At 37.5% G+C, this 24,315-nt stretch overlaps 1 protein-coding gene across 2 annotated transcripts in view; it reads right to left on the bottom strand.

Moving 5' to 3' along the window:
- lcor (ligand dependent nuclear receptor corepressor) overlaps nt 1-24,315 on the bottom strand; it is a 67,570-nt gene that overhangs the window by 7,029 nt on the left and 36,226 nt on the right. For both annotated transcript variants that reach the window (XM_079338225.1, XM_079338226.1), the window contains exons 2-6: nt 23,853-23,918; nt 16,668-16,747; nt 13,725-13,857; nt 7,752-8,213; nt 4,038-4,122 (exon numbers count right to left, since the gene is read on the bottom strand). In XM_079338225.1, coding sequence (XP_079194351.1) covers nt 4,038-4,122; nt 7,752-8,213; nt 13,725-13,857; nt 16,668-16,747; nt 23,853-23,918 — 826 coding nt within the window. The remainder of the gene's footprint in view (nt 1-4,037; nt 4,123-7,751; nt 8,214-13,724; nt 13,858-16,667; nt 16,748-23,852; nt 23,919-24,315) is intronic.

Raw genomic sequence — 24,315 nt, 5'->3', positions numbered from 1 at the left:
TGGGTCTAAATGAAAAGTACACAAGTATGTGCAGCATGCCACAGGATGCATTGTAGCACAAGAATCGATCAATTGGGTGGACTTTGACAAGTGTAAAGGCAAGGTGGGAGGCGTTGGCAGAACTTTCTTGCAAAGGGCATTGGAGAGGATCGAAGTGTGTGCCCCCAAAATGTAGGGAGAGAACATTAAGGGCATCGCTCTTTCAAGACCTGTGGAGCTTAGCTTTGCTGCTCCCACAAAGTCGATTTTAATAAAGTCAATATTTAAACTACCAGCAGGCTTTTCTAACCTTTCTGCAACTAGTGATAAACATTTTGCTGGAGTGACAGAAAGCCATACAACTGAATATGAAAAGAGAGAATATTCAAATATAATACTCTTACAGGTTTTTTTTTTTTCAATCTTTATCTTACAGGATATTTCAGTTTAAAAGCTTTACTTCCTGATTTCACTTTCAGATTATTTAAAGCTTTCTCACAAAACCCTGTGCTTGCAATCAAAAGGTCCCTGCTAGTTCTGGGATTTGATCTGCCTAAGCTGTTCTTAACAATCGTGTACTTTGATTTCTCCTTTGGTATTTTCTGTTTAACAACATTTAAATCCCCCAATACATAGAATGCCAAATATCATGTTGACTAATATAATATTCACCTTGTTGTAGCAATATTCCTTTTACTTTTAGCAGGGATTTGTTAGTAAAAAGACAAAACAAGAAGATGAAATACCCACATAAACACACATGAGCTGTACAAGTCTGAAAACATCAAATGTTTAAATACAAACCTATTTTCAAGCTATTTTCAGTGCAGGTCTTTGACATGCATGAGGTTATTATAAGTTAAAGAAACACAAGTTGCTTGTGCCCTTTTAAAAAACATGAGCGATCATCCTTTGTGCATCTTAAATCTTCCTCTTATTAATATATGTACCTGTTCTATGAGCAACTTCCTTCTTTCTATTGAGACGTGCATTGTTCTAAACTGTTTGCCTGTGCAAAGACTCGACTGCCTTTTTCTACATTACATACAATCTGCTATCTGAACTGTCTGCCATTTCCACAGCCATGTTAGATTGTGGGCCAGATTTCTAACTACTGCGTCCTAGTTCCATGATACCAAGTCTGTCCTGACCTTTGTGCACTTGAAATCCTCTTTTCTTCACTTTTTATTGGTAGTTGGAGAAGGCCTTTTCTATACAATACCACACCACTCTGACGCTCCTAACCATTTCACAAAATAGTCTGATCCCGGTCCACTTATACCTCCACTCTTCTTTGTAAACTTTGTTTAACATTTTGTGTTATTTTATTGAATTCAGCATTAAACCATCGACCCCAACTCCTCACTGCCCATTCCCTTATGGATGGAATTTCTGTCTCATCCACAAATAACATCTTCCTGATCACGTTCTCTTAATGTTCATTCAGGCAAACTTGAGATTCTCATCAAACCTTTCAAGTAACCTTGGTCACCAGTGTCATGTCAACCATGTAGGCCCTAATTGGTGAGCACAGTATCTCCTTGGGATGGGCTACTAGAATACAAGTGATGGTTCTTGTATCATGTCAGCATACTGAAACTACACTCTGAATTGGGGACACATATTGCTGGTTGACCAAATGCTTTCAAATTCTCCTTCTGTTTGGTGGTTAAAGTGGCCCTGTGGTGCTGCAAACCAATGGATTCACCCTTCACTTTCTTTGCCTCATGCATCTTTTATGAAAATGTTCCTGGTGCTTTGGCAGACTCTTGTCCACTAACCATATTTGACTCAAAGTCTTGAGTGAGCTGACATGGGGGTGCACTGAAAATTAATGTATATTTGTTGGTGCTGTGATGCATTCATGCACTGAGAGTTTTATAGAGTTTTATGAGACTTTATACCTTATTTCGTCGTACATGCCACAAAACTAACATTATACACTTGTTGTTATTTTGTAAATGTTTATTTCATCTTGTATATTAATTTTTTGAGGTGCTACAGCAGAAACTCACGATATTCACGATGACAAGGTAAGTGTACCTGCAACTTTCAAGTAGGTTTTCATATCTATTTTTATAAGGCACATACCACTCCATATACAGTCAGCGCTGCGGCTGAGCTATTATGTCTTTAACACTCAGAGGTGCTATATATATAAGAAGTGGAGAATATAATTTTTAGTATATATTGTGCACTAATTAGTGATTCATTATTAGTTTTACTTTATGCAACTCTGATTTTCTTCACTTCTTTCTGCTGTCATGGCCGCATTTGTGTTTTGATTTTGGATTATGTGTTTAACTTCTCCTTTTTGTTTTATTTTACAGTTTGCTTTGAGTTTGTAAAATATAACCATGCACACGAAAGCATGGGTCTGTTGAATAGTAATCATTCATGAAAGCCCCCCCTCTACCTTCAGTGCAGCCAGCGAGTGAATTCATAGTGGAATGCATTCAGACTGAGGTCACACACATTAAATGTGTATCTGTTAAAGTAGCCCTGATCTGAATAAAAAAGATAAAATTCTATGTGACTTCTGATGATCACTGTCATAAAAATATCATATCTAAATCACATAAGAACAAACAAATCTGATTCAGGTCACTTTTGACATTAGTGTGAATGCAGCCTTAGGTTTAGTGTTGGTGTTCCCATTAAGAGTAAAAGAAGCAGGTACATAAGAGTTACACCATCTCGCATCTTTTATCATATGCTTCAGTTCATTTACTCTTCACTTTGGCATTGTGCTTGCTTATGGTGATGACTGCTGTACACAATAAGTAATTATGTTTTAGTTACATAAGCGAGTACATAATGGCACATACTCTTTGTCCCTCTTTAAAGATTTAATGGATTTGAATACTTGAAAAAACTGTTTCCCTTATTTATTTGTATAGCGTCAATTCAGAACATGTGTTATCTCAAGACACTTTACAAAAGCAGGTAAATAAAAGTAAGTCATCTGCACTGGTGCAGTTCCAGTGATTGTTTCACTGGAACTACCCAGTAGGTGTCCATTATCAAGAAATAATGGACACCCTGCAGCCATTTAGAAGTAAGAGTTCACTCAGCCCGAGCTATAAAAGTCAACATGGTCAAGTCACAGCATAATCTGTTGACCTTTAAAGTGTTAACAGCTCTCTGCTTGAAGTGGAAAATATTTGATTGACAGGGACCTTCAACTTTTGGCAAAAGATGCAACATGGAGTGCCACAGTCAAGTCTGCAACTTTGCCTCGGTTTTCCCTGTGGTCAGAATGCTACAAACGAAAAAGGCGGATGAGCTGACAAAGAAGGCAATCACAGCAACAGAGGCATCATTTCATGCTTGCATGCTGTAAATATACTTTTTCTAAACACAATTTTGAGAAACACCACACATGATGAGAAATCAGGCAAAACAATCCAACATGTTGAATATCCCCAATTTGAGATCAGAGCGGTCCCGACATTCTTCCGACCAGACGAGAGCAGCCTTAACACACCACACATGGCAGGATGATCTTATAAGATTATCGGAAGGGGAGAATCGGGGCCAAAATCGGCGTAATTATCCTGCCGTGTGAACCAGGCTTAAGAGACAATGTATTGTACCAATCGACTGACACCGACTCAAGTTCCTCTTACCACTTTGTAGGACTTTAGGTTGTACGACACCTGTATGGTAACTTTTATTTTGGTACCATTGAGCTATCTTTGTTACTTTCATTTATGTAGCTTTAGTTTTTGGTAAAAAAAAAAAAAAGTATTGCACATGAGAAAAGCATTTAAAATTGAAATCTGCCAAAGGTGATCGTCATTTTTTTGTGAAATCAATTATGTTGACAATGAACAAAAGCTGGATTGAGGTTTTGCATTGTGAAAACATTCTGAATGAGAATCAGACCACCTCAGTCTGATCATCTACACAACGTCTTCAACTGATGACTGATTTCTGGTTAGTGCAGTGCAGAAACACAATAGCAGTGACCATTTTAACCTCTCCATTGTTGTTTTGGGCACAAGCCTGCACTGCTCTGCTAACAGAGGCCAGTTGAAGTAGTCCTGTTGTCTTACCCTTTGACCCCAGGTGCAGGGGGGAAGCCGGTTTTGTGGCTGCCTGCACTGTCGGTCTTCTTGGTGGAGAGATCCAGAACACCGTCTGAGAAAAAAAATAATCACACACCGAAGAAAAGATTTAACACAACTGATTCCAAATCCATTGCAAAGCACAACTGCTTTGAAGATTAAAAAAAAAAAACATCAAAAGACAAGGCCAGTCAGAAACTTACAGTCTTGTGATTATGTTCCCTACAGGGTCGTCTGTTTGATTGATATTGAACAGTAGTACACTGTATAAGAGAAACTGATTGTTTTAGGGTGATAAGTGATAATTCCTTGTATTTGTGAGCAACCTAAAAATTGATTGCAGCTTCTAACAACCTAAAGAGGACAAATACATAACCAGTTAACCATCATCACATATTCATGGCAAAACATAAAAGTCGAATGACACTGAAACGAAGATTCCTCAAAATTCTTATTGATTACTAAATCAATGTTGCATTTTTATACTTTCTATGACAACAGTCCTTTGTTGAATGTAGTTTGCAGTGATGAATGCAGTCCAAATTTAGCTTTGCAAAGAAATGCTTCTGTTGGAATATACAGCACCATTTTGCTTCCATGGGGGGTTCACAGATCACAATCTGTTTATCAATGAAATCAATCATCCTCTAATGTGATGTAAACAGCGTCTGCAAGTCAATATTTACATGTGTTTGCATTGAATATGACTTCTGTTTTTTTTTTGTTTTTTTTTAAATAAGACTTGAGATATCCTGCATGGTTCAGAACAGGTGGACTCTGTTGGACACTTACACAGTGAAGTCTGGGAAATATGCTGGCAACATGCTGTGTGTGAAATCTCACTTTATTTGTGAAGCTGTCAGATCAATTTTAAAACAAACACAACACACAAATACACACAGACATACACACACACTTAAGTAATATAAATGTAACTTTTTTAACTTTGACTATAATTAAATTTAATTTTTGTTACAGGTTTAGACGTTTTTTGTCCTGATCTGGATTGGATAATCATATGTTCTCAGGAAGAAAAGAAGCCTGGACATATAGAGAATGGATAAGATAACATGAATGTCTATTTCCCAAAATTGGTCAAAGATTTTCAAAAAGGCTTTTTGAAAAAAAGATTTTCCATAAAAAAAACACATACACAGACTTGTCAATTATGACGAATGAACTCTGTGTCTCTCCGTGGGGTTTGCGGCTGTAATCCCTAGAGTACAGCTGACCTTCTGACCCCTCTAACCCACACAGTCCTATATGGGCAAAGGATTTGTTCATCTTTAGGGGCTTTTACGTTGTTTAATCGCACCAAAAATAAAACATGAGGTGATATTAAGATGAAAAACAAATGTTAAAGTCCGGAAGCAAAGGAAAATCAGCAATAAAATGAATTCAGTATGTGCTTGAATATAGTAGTCAACAAATTTAAAAAAATGCACATAAGTCACATAGTGTGCAGGATTTACATCTATAACATTACACAAACAAATAACACAAATGATGTCTTTACTGAACTCATAAAAATGAATGATCGATGTGACAGTATTCTAAGGTTAGATTGAAAATACTGTTTCTAGTTTGAGTAAACTTGCAGATGGATAAAAAATAGTGACTCAAATGCTTATCATATCATGAACTGCAGGGGGAGTACTTAATAATGCCATCACAGTTTTTAAAATGACTTTGAAAGTCTGTTTTGTTTGGACTAGGTGTTCCTTATTTTCTGGCGGTAACATAGGAAATAGAAACCATGATTTAAAGACCGTTGCTGACATTTTATTCTGCCACAGGAGTTTAATTCTAATCTTTTTATATTTGACATACGACACCTTTTAAAACACATTAGTTAAGAAATTTCTTGTGGAGTAATTTTTTTTTTTAATAGTCCTTGACCAAACATATTTTTCTTAAGTAGAAAATAAAATTTTAAAGGAGTATTGGAGCAGGTCCTTTGACTTTCGTCCTGTATAAACAGTGTGACTAGATCACCTCTGTTGTGATATAGAGCTATGCAGATACAAATAATTGCTTGATAGCAGCTGCGCAAACAGCCAGTCATAATTTGTAATTTCAGCTTTGATGCTGGCTCAGTGACACCTACTGGCATATATCAGTGGAGGGAGCTGGTTGGTATCTTTTTGGAATAAAAAAAAAAACAAGTTATACTGTTGCTACTTAGTAGGGATAATGAAATAGTTTACAGCTATTAACAGCCCTCAGCCTTCGTATTCATCTTCTCTTATATGACAAATCCATGCATCAGGAAACAAACACCCTGGATACAGTGGATACAGAGAAAATGAACTCCCTGTAGTTGGGTTTGTGTTAACCTGATGAACTTGCCCTGGATTCTCTCTCCTGCTTGTTGTTTGCTGACTCTTAAGTAGCTAAATGTTCCACCATGTTTAAAAGCTTATCGCTAACTTTGTCTTACAGCTTTTAAGAGCTGGCCTGGCAGGTTTTTCAGGACTTATTTTAGGGCTGTACTCGACTGAATTTAGTTTGTAGAAACTGATATGTCCATTTTGAGAAATGTCTCAACTATTTGTCTCTTTTTTACATCTCAACTCCTATAATAGACAAAATGGTAAGGTAGTGTATCTATTAACAGAAAAAAGTAAATTTTGCTTTTATATATGGGCATATAAAGCTGAAGCAGTTATTGTGCCCATTGCCCAACACACTGAAACTGAGAGCTAAAAGAGGCTTAAAAATCTGTAGAGCTGTAGGGCTCTGTATGCTCATTACTGCACTCGTTTACATAACATGTAGTCATTTCATTTGTTGTTAATGAAGATATATCGGGTAAAGGAGCACTGAAAATGTTTTTTTCCCTGAAACTATATGTGCATATCTGATCCAGCTTGGCGGATTATAAGTGAAACATTTAGTCTAAAAGGTGATTCCATTCCCGTCTGTGTGTGTGTGTGTGTGTGTGTGTGTGTGAGATCATGTGTGAGGCTGAGATACTGTAGATGTAAATGCCTAAATCTTTTTTGTCAAAATTAAGGAGGCTTACTGTAAGCAGATTCCAAAAAGCTGGTATTAGAGTGGATGACCGGTCACTCTGCTGTGGAGGTTAAAAAAAGGGACTGTGGCTTGGTTGATGGAAAGATTGGCTCCCTGCTGGTTTACTTTGATTAAAGGCAGATTGAGCCCTGGGCTACATTTCAGAGATCAGTATGCTGCTGCAGAGGCTCAAACCAAAAGATGATGGCTTATCAGTGATCCGTTCATGAGGTGAATCAGTAGGATGAATGTGTTTGTAGAAAATGATACTGTGCTGGCAGTCTTTCCTTTTACAATGTAAAGGTGTGGAAATGTTTTTGTTGTATTGTTTCCTTTGTCTAATTCACTACACGTTTTAAACATTTGCAGTTTGAAAAGATAACTTTAACTTTATGTATTTTTTTTATTTTGGCTATGGCTTTGCTAAATTTATTTTCATAAACAATGACACAAAAAACTCACTGATCAAGATAGTGGTAAAATAAATAAAAAAAGGCTGTGTTCTCCCAGGTACATTTTGTGTTACGGTCAAATGTTTTGGCCTTGAAGAGAGTGATATTTCTGGTTGTACAAAATTGTAAACCATCTTGTTTAAAGACAGGTTGGATTTCACAAATAAAAGTATTTAAGGTTAGGGTCAGTGCCAAAATAACAAACCGGTCTGTGACTGTATGTTGTTGCTCTCACCCTGCTGGCTGGGCTCTTGGTCATCTTGGTTCTTTTTGACGGAGAGGTCCAGCGGGCCATCCTGGTCAGCCATGAGAAGCTTGCTGAGGACAGGATTCTGTGCAGAGGCAACAACTGTTCCTCCTGCTCCACCCCCGTTAGTTGCTCCTGTACCGTTGCTGCAGGCAGATGCTGAGGTGGCAGCAGTGGCTGAGGTGGGGCTGAGGCCTGGGGTGGGGGATGGAGAGGAGGAGGCAGACGATTGAGGGGAGCATGGTGCGGGCAGGGGCCCAGGCGGGGAGCCGGGTGCCTGGGCCAGAGACGCAGCTCTCGGCAGGCTTTGGTCCTTCATTATGCCGTTGGGCAGGGGCAAGTCGTCCTGAGTAGTTTTTGAGGTATATTCGGCAGCGAACTGGCGGATCATTCGCTGCATGATCTCACGAGCCACTAGAGGAATGTGAGGTTCTGAGAAACTTGGGAGGTCTGCAGAGAAACAGAAAACAAAGGGGACATATGTCAGCAGCTTGTTCTCTAGGAATTTCTACACTGATCAAAATGTTTGCTGTTTTAAATTTTTTTTATCTCACATCATCCTGAATATGCAATCCTGAAATAATCCAAAAATCATCCAGGAGCATCATCTAATCCCTAATACAGTGTAAAATTGAACTGTAGGATTAGCTCATAGACTGTAAAAATAAGATCATATTATTTTTATCAATATCATATATAATAACATTTTATCAAATAACTTTGTTACAATTATTCCTTGTTTTATTCTAACCAGCAGAATTAATTTGTATACAAAAAATATAAATATATTTAATTGGTAAAAACTTCATTTGTATTAAAACAGTACAGAAGACATAACCCTCCCCCCCAAAAAAACAAACAAAAAAAACAAAACAAAACAAAAAACCCCAAAGCAAATCTAACCATAACAATTTACATTACTAACAGTACGAGTGAGTATTGATAAAAATGCCAATAAATATTTTATGAAAAGGTTAATGCATCCAGAAATAATTGTACTGAAATGACTATCTCAAAGTGCAACAAGTACCAGAACACCACCATGAGCCTGGGAAATCAAGACGGATGTTAAACCAAACTTTCCATTATCTCCTGCTGTGATAAAAAACCCCACATCAAATGCTGGTTACTGATCTCATTGGTTAATTCATCCTGAGCAAAACAGCGACAGTGACGACACATTTGTTAATAATGCATTAATCTGGCATTGTCCCAGATAAGTCAACTGCACTTATCTCTTCACAACCAGCAGCTATAACCTATCATTCAGACTCATTCATGCATGCCTACAAGTCAAACCTTAAATCCTCCAAACAATACATCAGACCTAAAATCTAATCCTGCAGCTATGCTGAAATAATCCAAAAAAACACATTTATATACTGCTTTGTATATACAGCACTTAATCCTGCCTATAGCATGTGTGTACTGAAGGTGCATGTCACTGTTTCCCCCCCCAGAATGCACCCTTTTAACTGTTCTTTAAAGTGTTACTGTTTCAAATTATATGCCAGTTTTCTTTGTTGTCCGATTCATATCTTATTTTATTTTTGCCACTTACTTCACGAGTTTATTCCTAATTTGTTAATTTATTTACTGTGTGAAAAATGTCTAACTATAAACTACAGTTAAGGTCTCACAACTAAAGAAACTGTCAATGTTGACTCTAAGATTTTGTAAAGACTGGGTGTCATTGCTAAAAAGACTTCAGCTAGCTGCCTGTTGATATAATTTCCATTATGTACTGGGTTAGGATGTACATAAGCAAAAGGGGAAGAAACAGCTTCTGATCATAACTGTCTGAACATGTGTCAACCATGTAGCATTAAGCCTAGTTCATACTTCTGCGTCACGTCGAGGCCGTGCCCTCGGCGTAGACCCGACGGCGTCGTTGAGCATTTATAGTTCTACATCGAGGAAACGCGTTGCTCCGCAATTCACCACCAAGCCGCTAGGGGGGCATTATTTAAAGTGCCATGTGTTGAAGCATTAAGAATGAAAAAAAACAGAGTCAAACATCGGTAAGAATAATAATAAAGTCAAAAGCTGTAATATTTAATTATTATTATTATTATTTTAATTGTTGTTAAAATTAAAATTGTGATCGGCTCCTTTGAATGAACGGATAAAAAAAGTTATCTTATTATATAACAAAGCACATAAAAATATCTTCACAATGCATACGCAAATATCTTTTTTGTAAACAATGACATAAACAATAAATCATAAGCAATAAAATATGTGTGAAGCAACAAAAATAAGTACATTATTCCAGTATTTGCTACATGCACACTTTTTTCTTTGGTGTTACAGCTTTAATTATATGCAGTCTCCATGATCAACCTGTGACTTTGTGTCGACCCCAGGCTGCTGTAAAGCCGCACCGCAGTGCGTGTGCAGGTGTTGTTGCCATTTGTTGTTTGTGATAGATTGCTTAATCCTTTGTTAATGTTATTTGACTTCTTTGCTCCACCTAAGCATCTCAGGTTGTAATCCCTGCCACTGAAATTATGTTGTTGACATAGCAATAAAAGAGATTAAACTGTGCTGAAAATCTGTGTTCTGTCAATGACCTGAGTGCAATTAATAGATCTACAGGCAGATGCATTGTGTGGCCTTTTCCCACTCTGCCACAAACAAACAAACAAGAAATGCTGAGGAAACATAGGAAGTAGGTTGAGTTTGCTGGAAATGTGTCCAAATGTCTTTTGTTTGCATGGTATAACTGTGGCATAACACAACATGCTTGTGCAAAGTGTGATACAACAGGTATCTCTGCTACAACAAAGCCTTGTATGGAATCTCCCTCTGCTACTGCCGAGCCAACAAAGTAAATTGGCAGCTGCCTTTTTTAAAGAAGCATTTCCTTGAGTAATTGGGGAATTTCTTCTTCCATCCTGAGAGAGGAAGTTTTAGCTAGAGCTTACATTTTTTCACACTTGTTTGCTGAGCCATTGTGTTTATATAGTGTATTATATGTGTTGTCTGGGCCCTTTGAATGAATATCAAGTTAGGGTAAGTAAAAAAAAACAAAAAACTAGACTGCCTTTTGTAATGCTAACAGCTCTGTCAGATCCAGTGGTGAATGTAGCTGTATTATTTCCCTCTAAAAAATGAACATTCCCGCAGTAAAAACAGGAAGTTTATGATTGATTTGTCTTAACCACAAACAGTGCAGTGCGGTATGTACAGCAGTTCATGGAAGTTTCATAATAGCACAACCCTGAGCTTAATTTCTCTATGTTGATAAAGGTGCGTTTTTTAACTGCTCTGACTTAGCTCTGACATGTATGCTGCTGTATCAAAGCCTGTGTTAGGCAAGGTAAAGGTTTGCGAGTCCCATCATGCCTATGACTGTGTGACCTTTTTATTTCTATATTGCATTTCCACAGGCAGCTTGAACTGTGACTGAACAAATTCCTCGTCAAAGTCTGTTCATTTGCTGTTGTTTCTTGTGAACGCCCATTAGCCTATATTCTTTATATAGGGGATGTGGGACATAACCATGCTATCTGGCTCCCCTTATGAGCGTTTTCATTAAGATCTATGTTTCCCAAGGACAGCGCTTTGTGAATTTGTCATTACTAACTGCAACTAAGGCACTGATAGTAATCAATCAAGCACAAAAGAAAATGTGCTGCCAAAACGTCACAAAGAGGAACAAAGGGAAAAAGAGAAAAAGCAAAAAGTACTCTGTGGATAGAGGTGGGTTTTTTTCTACAGAAAGTTAACTTGAGTGGAGATGTTAAAGATCTGTCTTTATCAATATCCAGTTGCCACTGAATTGTTCCTGCCAGTGAACTAACACATTAGCTTTTATGTTGTAATTAATTTAATTTTGAACAGGCCACATTTATATTTGTGGAAAAAATGCTTTGATTTGAGAATTATCCTTTGCTAAATTTCACAATAATTAGAATTCCTGTTTGTAAAGTGTTTAGGCGTGTAGTGAAGCCTGTCAACATACTCTGCACCGCAGTCTAATTTCAGCCAGAAAAAAAACGAAAAAAAACATGCCTCCCTTCCACCCTCCAGGAATATAACAATCATCACTTAGTTCTCATATGATATTAAATATCAACCTGCCTCAGCACAGAACATGATACACACAGTTTTGAGGGAGTTACAGCAACTCAGCAAATATTCTGACTTTAAATACGTGCTGATTTAAGCCATGCAGCAAAGCTGACAGTGCATGTATAAGCACCTGAACAAAAGTAGAGGCAATAATATTGGTCATCTGATATTTCTGAATGTGAAAGCAGGAACCCCCATTTCATTTGGATAATAATAAATAAACAACTGAGAAATCTATTTGTCGTTTTCATTCTGAATGAAGATAATGCACTATTAGTTCTTAATCTTTACCCAATTTTGTAATCCATTGGCTCTTGTTTGCCAGCTAATATTTCTGGGGTTTCAAATGTAGCCAGCTGATACCTCAATAACTGTTATTTGATATACAGGCCAGGACTTCCTGTTTTGTGAACTGCACATTTATTTTCAGTTTCCACTTGGAACTTGAAATGTGAGAATGGTTTTGGAGTTGCAAAAAATAGATGCAGAAGCTATTTTATTCCCACTGCAATGCACACATTTTAATTAATGCTAGGTAAATAATGTTTTTAAAATGCTATGCATTTGTTTCGTGTTCTTTTTTTTAAAATCTATCTAGGGTTTTACTTTTAGCTATCTATGACCTAATGTGAGTTTTAATGTGAATGTGTGTATGTTTTTATGTTACTGAGCCTCAACAAAAGGTCATTTTCTGTCACAATGTGATAGACAAAGTGTTTTGAATCCTTGAGTTAAAATGGACATTCAAATTTGAATTTTTATCTGCACTCATATGCAGATACTTGTTCATAGAACTCTCAGAATAATCTAATATAGTTCAAAATAGTAACACACTTTGTCCTCCAAACTGATCCTACTATTGATTTAAGAAAAAAACAAACCATAAAGTACACTCAAATAAACAATGTCAAAGTTAAAGGAAGAATGTGTGACTTTATGATTCAGTAGAAATCACTCTTGAGCACCAACATGAAAAAAAACAAAAAAAAACTGATCGTCTCCAGCGACACACCTCCAAGCCCTCTCCACTCCCGTTTGCAGGAAGGAGTTATCCAATGGAACGCACACATTTAAGCAACATTAAGTGCAGGCAGCAGACAAAGTTGTTTTTGGCTCGAGCTACAATTGCTTGTGTGATCTGCATTGTTATTGTGGTATTTGTGGCATGATGTAAAAAAAAAAAAAATACTTATGTGACTCACATAAAGCTTATACAAGTTTCTCTGTTTTCAAAGTTCCCCCCACAATTAGCTTTTTAGTTTTAGTTTTGTTTTGTTTAAACTTTAGCTCAATTTTAAACCAGCTAGTGAAATAACCTTGTACAGAGCTTCCCACATGGCCTCTCAAAGTAATGATGGCACAGGTTGGAAAAATGGGTCGGCCTCTCTGGCCCAGATTTTAACCAATTTAGGGTCTACCTGGAGGGTATACATGTCTTTGTTCCAATTGAAAAACTTAGAGAAAGTTCAATGTGGTGTCCCTCAGGAATCAATCCCTGGTCCCCTTTCAATTTAAACTGCGTAAAAATGTCAAAATTTTGTTGAGGACACAAGTTCACAGATCAGGCGAGGGACTTACGCCCTTCATAAGTATGAGTAGCATGATCCTAACCTGAGTTTTCCCAACCTCAATGAAGGTTAAACTAAAATGCCTACTTTTGTTTGATTATCTAAAACATTTTGGACTAAATGTTTAGTAATTTGGAATACTTTGAATGGAGGATCAATACTCTATTATTTTATTCCCTTTAATTCACTGAATACCCTTTGAATAAACCATATTGTCTAACTTAACTTGTCTAGAATATACCTCCCTAACAGGTTTCAGAAATGTTTGTACAAGAGAATCCAAAAAACAAAAAGATAATGGCTGATGGCATTGGACCTTTTCTGTGGAACACAGCATTGAGGAAGTCTTGGGCCTGTCTCTCCAGCCGGCTGATCCGAGACTGCTCCTGTTTGAAGTCTTCACACTCCGACAGCACCTGGCTGCCTCCACCGTTGTCTACGCCGTGATCCTACATTTAAAAACAGAATGAGTTTATGGAGTGAGGAAATACCTGATTTTTCAAGAGATAGCCAAAATGTATGCTTGTCCTTAGGATTATTGGTACAAAAGAGAAAGTCTTTACATGCAAGCACATACAGAGTAATTCCAAGAGCACGCAGCAACTATTTCAGTACAAAAGCAGGGTGTTCAGGGAAACATTAAAACAACTGAACATCACACTCCAAATTTAAATGAATTACTTTGAAAAATGACAGAAAATACGTCCATATAAAGGACAGCAATCCTGCACAATACTGATGATACTGTATCTAATCCGCTCTAGCAACAGTGTAAAATCAAGTAGAAGGAAAATAGAACAAATGCTCACAAAACCCTAATAAAAAAGTCACTACTGGGAGAAGAGGTGTTGGAAGTGAGCCTTTTTAAAGCTGACAGCCAATCAAGAGCCTTCTTTCGAAGTATCCAAGCTGATAATAAAGGTGCAGGTCGAACAATTACAGATCATTCTAAAAGAATAAAAAAAATAATGGTAAGTTGGAACAAAAAGTCAGCCTCTGAATGATAAAAGTGTTTAACACCACTGTTGTCGTTAGCTGCAGTGAGTGTGCTGCCATTGTCTTTATTTCACTAAACAGGGAACCCATTGTGTGTGTGTGTGTGTGTGTGTGTGCGTGTGTGTATGTGTGTGTGTGTGTGTGTGTGTGTGTGTGTGTGTGTGTCTGTGTGTGTTGGCATTAAAGAACAGAAACGGAGATGAGAGCGTGTTTTTAAGGCTTTCACCATTCCTCTCGCTCTCTTTATTTTAACCCCCCTCAGCTCTCTGCTGGCAGTTTGCGTGGCTTCAGATCAATGAATCAATGGTTCCCGCCCACTGAAGCTCCTCTGGCATTTCACAAATAAGCAGAGGGTAATAACAGGGAGACGCAGAGAGCTTTCAAGCCCTAAAGGATGAATAAAAGATAAAAAAAATGTGTTGAGGGAGAAGAGGAATGTAATTAAGCCTGCTGCAAATGTAGTCTTATTATAATTTTCACGCTAAGAGTGGCTAACATAATTATTGACCAGTCGGAAAATACTGCTGAAAAGATATCCTGCTGTCTCCTGGGCTTTGTTTAATTGATTTTGCTCTGCTGATTGATTTAGATTTTTTCTAGTCTGCTCAAATCCTATCTGCAATTATTGTATGAAACACAAGAACTTTATTGTGCTTTTGTACAAGTGTTGGCATGGTTTTATAACCATGAACACAGAGAGACAGATGGGGGTTGAGTGAGGGGGGTGGTGTTGATGTAAGGAAGTTTTAGGAGCCAGATGGCTGACCTCAGAGGTTGGACATAGGTCAAGTTGAAAAACAAGCAACGGTTGAGGTGAAGGACGCCCCTCCTAAATCTTTCCCCCTTCTCATTATTCTTGTTTAATCACATCTCAAAAATACAAAAGGAGATTGTAAGCATGAACAGAAAGTACCTAAAAAAAAACCCCATCTTAAATACTGCCTAACTTGGCATTTGTATCGTTTCTTGCTTTCCAGTAATCAATTTCTCTCTCTTTTAAACGAGCAATGCTGCAGATAACCCACGAAACATCAATTGTTCCTCATTTTGTATTGGGTGCGGGAGTGGATGCCTTTCATGGTGAATGGTTGGACCAAATGGGGGCTTTGTCTGTAGCAGAAGATGCAGATGCACAAAAAGGCCCAGGTATGCACTTTTATCTATGCTGTGTGTATTAAGTAGTATTATAGTAGGTCCCCTTAACCCCTTGACGCCTGAATTTGTTTCCAAGTAATAAAACATTTTTTTTACACGTTTCTACTTTCTACAAGTAGATGCTAAATTAAGTTGAGAATGCTTATTTGAAAATAGCACATAAATAAATATTACATAAAAATAGCATATCAAACGGATGTTGGTCTGTCTCTGACTGTTCCTATGACAGACTAATGCTTGCAAAAGTTTCCAAGGTATGTATTGAAAGTGCATCAACCGGCAGTGGAGGAATACAGATGCTATTTTGGCTGTATTTGGAGCGGAAATGGTTTGATGCAAATTCGCCACAATAGGCATCAAGGGGTTAACCCATTATTATTCTGCTCTCATCCCTTTTTAGCTAATGAGAAACTCTTTAGAGGTGGCAGCACAGTCCCACTAATTTACACCCATATTCATAGTCACCATCCTTCTCCTCCGCTCCTCACAAGTACACGAACGTATAACACAAGCACCTTTAAATCAGTATGTTTCTTTTTCCATTCATAAGCTAAATCAGGGTCAGGACCATGATGGTTGAACAACACAAAAAACAAGTATGCAAGAGGAGGAGGAGGAGGAGGAGGCCGAGAGACAAAGACGTGGAGCCTCCAACAGAACACTTAAAAATGGCGGCACACAAAAACATACAAAATGGACGGCGAAAGGAAACTACTTCACTCTCATGACAGATTCAGAAATCAGGATCCTTTTCTTTCCCGCACAAACATGCTGTGTTCTTGTTCAATTTTTATTAAAGGACATTTTATTTAATCATATATTTTCCAAATGTATTCAATGATTAAGTGACTGCAAAGGTCAACTCTTAAAAACCCTATGATTCCTTATGATAAGACAATTCCGATGCTAATTGTGGTGAGCTAAGTACAGATTTAAAACAATTTAGTAAATGGAAAACAAAAAAGTGAGAAGCAATAGGAAGTATTCCGATTGCACTTTAAAATGCATTTATAAAACTTAGCACTACTCCAGTCAACATAAAGGGGGAGAAGAGATGAAACCAACCAGTATCTGACAGTCAGGACAAAAAAATGTATAGGACTCTTACCTTGACTCTCTCACGTCTTAGGCAGCAGAAGAGACAGTTTTCATCAAAGGACCAGTCTGAAACTTCTTCTGGCTCGCAGTCTGGATGAGAGAGGGGAAAGGGATTTCATGAAACATTATTTTAAACTTCATCTCCAATAAGACAGATGAATAGTAGGCTTAATTCTAAATCATACATTTCTGAAGGTTATGAATTCAAATCTAACAAGAACTGCATAGAGAATCTGTGCATTCTGTCAAAATATTTTTAATTTAGGTTGATTTTGTGAGACAAAGATATTGATATAGAGATTGATAGTGTGTTTTATGTGCATTGCTCACGATAGCCTGAAGTTGATATAGTTTACATTTTAAAATGTGTTTTGAAGTGAGATAAATAATCAGGGTAATCGTCTCTTCTCATTCAGTATCCAGTCGAGCCTGCAGGAAGAAACAGCTCAGAGACCACAACCCCCAACGAGGGAATTTTTCAAATGTTTCACAATTAATTATAGATGATGGTTAAATCTCAGCGATGACTAACTTAATTCATCCAATACAAAAACTAACCACAACTTTGATTGACAGATAAGCTCACTTCACTATCGCATACACTGCACGAATATATAGTGAGTGTGTGTGTGTTCAGTGTGTATATGCATGTAAATACGACTATTTGCCTGTGAAGTATTCATGTCCTAAAGCTGTATTGTCAAGGAAGTAATGCTCCGTTCTGTTCATATTTGGTGAGATGATGAAATTTGCGTTTCTAGCTTTAACGTCTTCCTACCCAACAGAGAAAGAAAATACAAACAGTCCCATATGAAGGCTTTATGTCTACACACGGTTTGTTTCAAGACACATGACCATGCAATCAGAAAAAAGACATTATGAGCGGGTGCGTGATTCCTTTTTACGAATGATTAAAGATCTGCTTTTCGACTCGATTCCATTGAAAAACCAATTAGTTTTTGTTATTATCTCTAAATAAAAAAAACCATCTCATAACAAAAATGAGGACTCAGGGACATGAGGTGTGCATTCATCATAATGTTCTTTCATTTCTGGATTTTAGATGGATTTAGAAAATGGTTTGCAGATTAACAAATGGGACACAAGTTAGGGAACAAATCTACATCTAAAACCAACTTGAAACACAAACCATTCCATCTTGATCAGAAATCATAACCACAATAAAAAATATGTGTGTGAATCGGAGTATTTGAAACAATTTCAGATGCGAATTCATACATAATTTAAGCTCAACAATGAACCATCAGTAATTGATGATCGGTATCAATATTAATCCTGTGCTTGTGGGCTTATGATCGATGCAGGTAATGTCAGTTCACGCTGGCCGAGATAAGTTTTAGTTTGTACATTTAAATGAAACTGTAGAAGCTTTATAGCTGAATAAAAAAGAGAGAGAGGCAGAGAGGAGATTTCAGTTTACTTAGTTACAGCTGAGCTGTTGCCATGGCGCTATACTGCCTTTTAAAAACCTATAGATCTGCCAGAAAACCACAGAATAAAAGAGACATATACAGAGAGAGATAGAGAGTTATACCATAAAGGAGAGGAAGGAGAGATGTAAAGGAGTGTGTTGCAGAGGGAGAAAAAAAACAGAAGGCTGGGTCAGCTACACAAAGAGAGAGAGAGAGAAAGAGAGAGAGAGAGAGAGAGAGAGAGAGAGAGAGAGAGAGAGAGAGAAAAACACAAGAGCAAAATCAATACAGTATACTGGGTGCATACAGTATATGTCACATCACAATCTCCTTTCTCCAAAGTGTGACATTTTCCTCTGCTTAGAGAAACAGTAGAAACTCAGTTTAATGTTTCATCCTGCCTACAGTATGTCATTATGGTCAATGCATTAACATAAGAAAGTCTTAACTTACAAGGCATCATTGAAAGGGATTTATTTAATCTTTTATTCCTAGGTAATACTTCACTTTTACAATTTGTACAGAATGTCAGTAAGAAAGATATGAGAGACGGGTAGCCACACACCCGCAAGAGACAAACTGAGCAGCCAGAAATGATGACACAGATGAGCTTTACATGTGATAAGAAAGGAGCAGAGCAGCAGCGTGTCTACAGGAAGGGGGAATGTGCTTCTAGTGTGAACTGCAAGACTACTACTTGGACAAAAATTACATTATATTTGTATTTATCAATACATATATGACATGCGCCTTCATCTTCTGAACCTGGCACTGGTTTCTGCCTGAACTCCCTGTTTTATCTCTTCAAGTGCGTGTTTCTGTGTTGGTATACGATCTGAAGTTGTCTTTGTCCCTTATTATCCAGAAGATCACAATCTGCTGTCCTTTGACACGTACAGTATGGACATTTTATTTCTCTCTTTTTCATTCTAGCTCTGCCGCTTAATGTATTTGGTCGAAAGGTCAAGGGTAGCGTTTGAACCTTGTGGTTGTGCTGCTTAAAAGATCCCGACGAATGCACCAATTAGCTCGAGCCCCACTGCTAATGTGACCCTGCAACCTCTAACTGGGCTGAAGAGAGCCCACAGTTGGAACCCTTCTGCAAGAAAAGGCTAGCCAGTTTTCACTGCCCCACTCAGGCGAGGTGTTCAGGTTAAGGGGCAAAACACCCGAGACCCTGAGATCCCTGCTGATGAAGTGGAAGGGTTCCAATAATGTGAATGCTCCAAGAAACACCTCCTCAGAAGAAGACTTCCATCTTAGTTCGGTTAGTTCCTGCAGTAGCAGCTTGTAGCAAAGCAACTCTGATGTTTACTTCACCTAGCATTTTATGTTTTTATGCTTATTACAACCCCACCTTTAAATGATCACCCATGTTTATTGATAAAAGGCACAAAGACAAGATATTGAATGTTGAAACTGAGAGATTACTTTTGAAAATGATATGCTCATTTTAAATGTGATCCAACACATTTAAAAAAAATCATGTTTACCTCTCTGTTGTATCCTTTATTCATCAACAACACTCTGGAAGCATTTTGGAATTAAGGAGACCAGTTCTTGTAGTTCTGAAAGTGGATTGTTTTACCTTACTGTTTTAGCTGTTCAACACATAGCCATATTTTGATTTATTAAATAAAGTAAGAAACTACTTGTTCTATTTTAAGCCAGGTTCCTCTGTTACTAGATGATGAGAGATGGCCAACATGCTGGTGTGCAGCCAGCATTGTGGAGAGGGGTTCCACAATATCTAGCAAATAACTTACAGTATGTTATGTGGAGTGAAGGAATTAGGGCGGCTGTGGATCATTGGAAGATTCTGTTTTCTCTCAACCGGAACCTGGTGGTTCAATCAATCCCAAACTCCTCCAGCAACAGGTCCAATGTGTCCATAGGGGGTAAGAGAGACCCTTAACCCCAATTTGCTCCCGCTGCTTCAGTTGCACTGTATACATGTGTATGAATGGGATTAGCTTATACTGATGGCAACTTTACATAGCAGCCATCGGTGTGTGATTGGCTCTGAATGAGTCAGTGTGACCTCGAGTGTAAAAGCACTTTGAGTAGTCAGAAGATTAGATTAGATAAGCGTTATAAAAGCTGAAGTCCATTTACCATGAAACAACGAAGGGAATTAACCTGTAAAACAAAAGTTTATTCTCTTTACTTTGATTTAGTTTGCTGAGGTTTGACTGATATGAAGCCACAGCCTCAATAAATAAATGCAGAGAGAGCAGATGAAAATGATTGCAGCTGCATGGTCTCAGACAGTGCATGCTACATCATTGAAGCCTATAGCATAAAAAATGACATTTATTTTTATTTATGGAAAACAACTAGCGTTTAAGGACATAAAAGATATCCATCTCATTGTCCGTGCCTTTCTGAATTCAGACTCAGGCTGTTCTTCTTGAGAAAACTGAGGAGCTTTAATGTTGATAAATCTCTTCTAAAAATGTCTTTTCATTGAGTTCAATTTGACTTTTGTGATTATCTGTTGGTGATATTGAGCGATATTGTTAAACTTACCAAAAGATTGTTGCGGTTGACTTGAATGAACTTGGCCATGTTTTTCAAGTAAGAGCCACTCAGAGGGCAAAGTCCATCTTGGAGGACCCTCAGCACACCCTGCATGCAGAGTTTAGACTTCTGCCAACAGCGAGGAGGTGCACTTATGTTAGGAGGTGTAAATCTAACACATACCTGAGGTTGTTTGTCCCATCAGCTGTTGGGTTTTTAAATAAGCTGTAGGCATTGTTGCCTGTACACTTTTACAATATACCGCTGGTCTTTGTGTCCCTCATCTCACTCATGTCCATCATAATGATATCCATCGTAGTTTTCTTATAAATTTATGTATTTATGTCATTGTGCTGTTTTTATAAATGTATCGCTTGTATGGACCTCTGCTGCAAATCAAACTGCCCCCCAGGGACATTCAAGATTTTCCAAATCCAAATCCAAAAGGTTTCTAAACCTTATAATAATAATAATATAATGCATATGTTTTCCTGCTGATGAGTCAATACAACATTGTCATTTTTTTTTACATTTAAGAGCATGATGAGGACTGACTGACAGCAGAAAAAGCAACCAGAAAGTACCTCCCCTCGAAGCAGAATACTATGGGGAATTCTGGGAAATCTAGGAAATCACTGAATACTGACATGAAACATGATAAAAGCCCTTTGAGGGAAAAATAATTGGAAACAGTTTTTTTTGCCTTCAAGTGTGTGAAGGTTTAAATGCTACAAAATGTGTTGTTGCACGTATATAGACTGTTGTAGCTGTGTTTGAGTGTAAAAGCAGTTTTCTATGTCTGGTACTCATTAAATACCCAAACACAGAGTGTATTTATATGGGCTTGTGTGATGCATAAGTGAAAAGGACGTTGTTGAGTCAGAAATATTCTAAAAATGCCTTAAGATGTTGGGGGAGGAGTCACATGACTCCAGCACAACATATTGACCTCCTTTCTTTGAGACAGAAAGAGAGAGGGAGAGAACGAGTGAGAGCTGAGTGTTTTGGTGAGGTTGGTCTCTGCTGGCTTTATTCTCATGTTCGATTTCTGTCACTCTGAGACAAACCCCATCAATTAGATCAGCTGTATACCTTCATTTTTGTAAATGATTTTGTGCCTTACTTCTCTTGTGGCCCTGGGGCTCTCTGCTGCTTAAATGACATGCATACATGCATACTGTTATTTAAGTACTGTGCATTGACCTAGAGATAAATAAATAATAGCATACATGACTGCATATACAGAACAGCTTTAACAGCATCCTAAATCCAGGTTTTTTTTTTCGCTAAGTCTCTGTGATTTCACTTCTTCAAACCAACTATTTCAGTTTAAATGTTTATAATTTTATTTTCATTATTATAAATTAGCTAAGATAATGTTGGATTTTCGTTTGCTGATAAAAAAGGGAACATAACGGGTGACTTCACCCAATAGTTTCTAAGGTGAAAGCCTGGGGTTTGGCATATAGGTTGCTTATCCTTTGTTTTTTGTTGTTGTTATTTTATAGTGACCATACTTGAAAGATTGGTGGAGATGGGAAGGGTTAGCAGTTTGACCAAGTCAAGCTATCACTACCTTTGTCAGCTATCTGAATCCATGATTTCTAATTATTTATATATAGTATTATTTTGCTAGTGTTTACTTTAATTTTGTAAAAACAAGTTTCAACTTGAAGAACATCCATGCCTGGATGGTGTCTTTACAACATAATGTTCAACAAAAGGGCCTCATTCCCTGCTTTATCATATAACTTTAGATGGGACTGCAATTTACAAAACTAGCAAGAAGTAAAACAAAATGTAACAACATTAATAAAATGTTGAATGAGCGAATAAATTAAGTGAGACGAAGGCCTTTTTTTCCACAGACTTTATGTAATAGGATTGTGTTTTTGAAATACAGAAACCTCTTCCTCTGGTTGGCCTTTAGAAAGGATGCACAGTCAAGATTTCTACTGTATTTTTGCTTCTCTTTTTTGACCTGGTGGCGAAACCAACTTCCTATCAGAGGTGTCTTCCTAGAAATAAAATGATCTAACAGTAAAGTTGTGTCTTCATTTTGTATCTACTGTTTTCTGCTTCATAATGAGTGTTACATCACAACATGGCTTCACACTTGTTTTTTTCATTTTATGTGTCAAGCAGCAGGAAGTGTTTCTTATTGGACTCCCGTCTTCTGATCCATCTGTCTGACTCTCCTATAATGATCCTCTGGCTGCCTCTTATCTTACTGTGTAGAGCCACCAAAACAAATACTGAAAGTCATCCAAAGGATCCACAGGAATATATTATTTGAATATAAAATCCTCAACAAAAGTTCCACTCTAAAGCTGATCAGCAAAAAAAAAAAAAAAAAGAGTTCAGTCTTCCAGTGTGATTAGGAGTGCTGCTTTTGTTGGTGCATCTGCTCATTTCCGCATCATTAGCTGAGCTGAGAATGTAATCTGTCAGGTTTACCACCATCACAATCCAAACATGTGTATTCCATATTTGTCTCTTCTTCTCTTCTACTCTTTTGTGTGACATGTCAGGTTTATCAGGCTGAGTTTGGCATGACTTCAACATGTCTGTTTTTTTAAGATTTATTTTTACCTTTATTAGATAGTGATAGGGGACAGAGTTGGAAATCAGGGAGAGAGAGAGAGAGAGGAGTAGGATTCGGGAAAGAGGCCAAAGGCCGGAGACGAACCCGGGCCGCCTGCATTGAGGACTACAGCCTCCATACATGGGGACGCGTGCACTAACTGCACTGCGCTGTACCACCAGCGCCCCTAAACATGTCTTTTGAATGTTTTTTGAAAGAATTATACTATTGTGTATTCCAACCTGTAAAATAAACAATGTCTTTATAATGGATTAATGGAGCGATAGAGAGATGCTACTTCACTCTTTTTCACTTTGGTATTTACATACACACATCAAACACATTCTCCCACAAAGCTTGAGCAAGACTTTAGCTAAGATTCTGCAAAACAAATGAAACTCTGCATGCAGATAAATGATTTTTTGCAAAGGGCATACGAATAGTCATGGCCAACACCATAAAATCATAAACTAAATCACTATTGGCAGAAACCTTTTAATATTTTCTTTTTTATAGCTGTGTATTGATTTGTTTATGAATAAATATTGTTTAATTTTACATTTGAATTTGCAACCCACTAAGAGTGTTCTTTATTCTCCATTTTCTCTCTATGATGTGTGGATTCATGCTGTAAGTGTGTGTACGTGAGCATATTTACCTTGGAAAAGGGTGATATCTTTGACTAGTCCCGGCCCAAACAAGCCTTCCAAGATGCTTTCAAAACCTGAGAAAAAGGGGAGAAACGTAACATTAAAGCAACTTGACATGTTTACCACCAAAACAACAAAAGACTGATGCTTAAATATTGAGCGTAGCAAAACAAATACTGTCATAGAGGATAAAATGACTTCACAGAGGTTTGTTTTTTTTTAGATCTTAAGGAATAATTTCAAAGATATATGAAGCATTATTTCATCATTTGAAGGGTGGAGGGGGGGTAAAATGATGTTTTTCCCATCGGACATAATTTGCTAATGCACAGCCTCCAATGTACCAAGCAGCAATAAAACCCAAAAACCGATAACAGCAGCAAAAAGCAGTTTGTATTAAATCATTTTGTGAATCCAGTTGTATTTTCTGATAAATTAAATGAATACTGATGAGAATAATATGTTTTATGT

This window comes from Symphodus melops (assembly GCF_947650265.1).
Source record: "Symphodus melops genome assembly, chromosome: 2".
NCBI lineage: Eukaryota > Metazoa > Chordata > Actinopteri > Labriformes > Labridae > Symphodus > Symphodus melops.
This window is presented reverse-complemented; position numbering and strand designations above follow the sequence as displayed.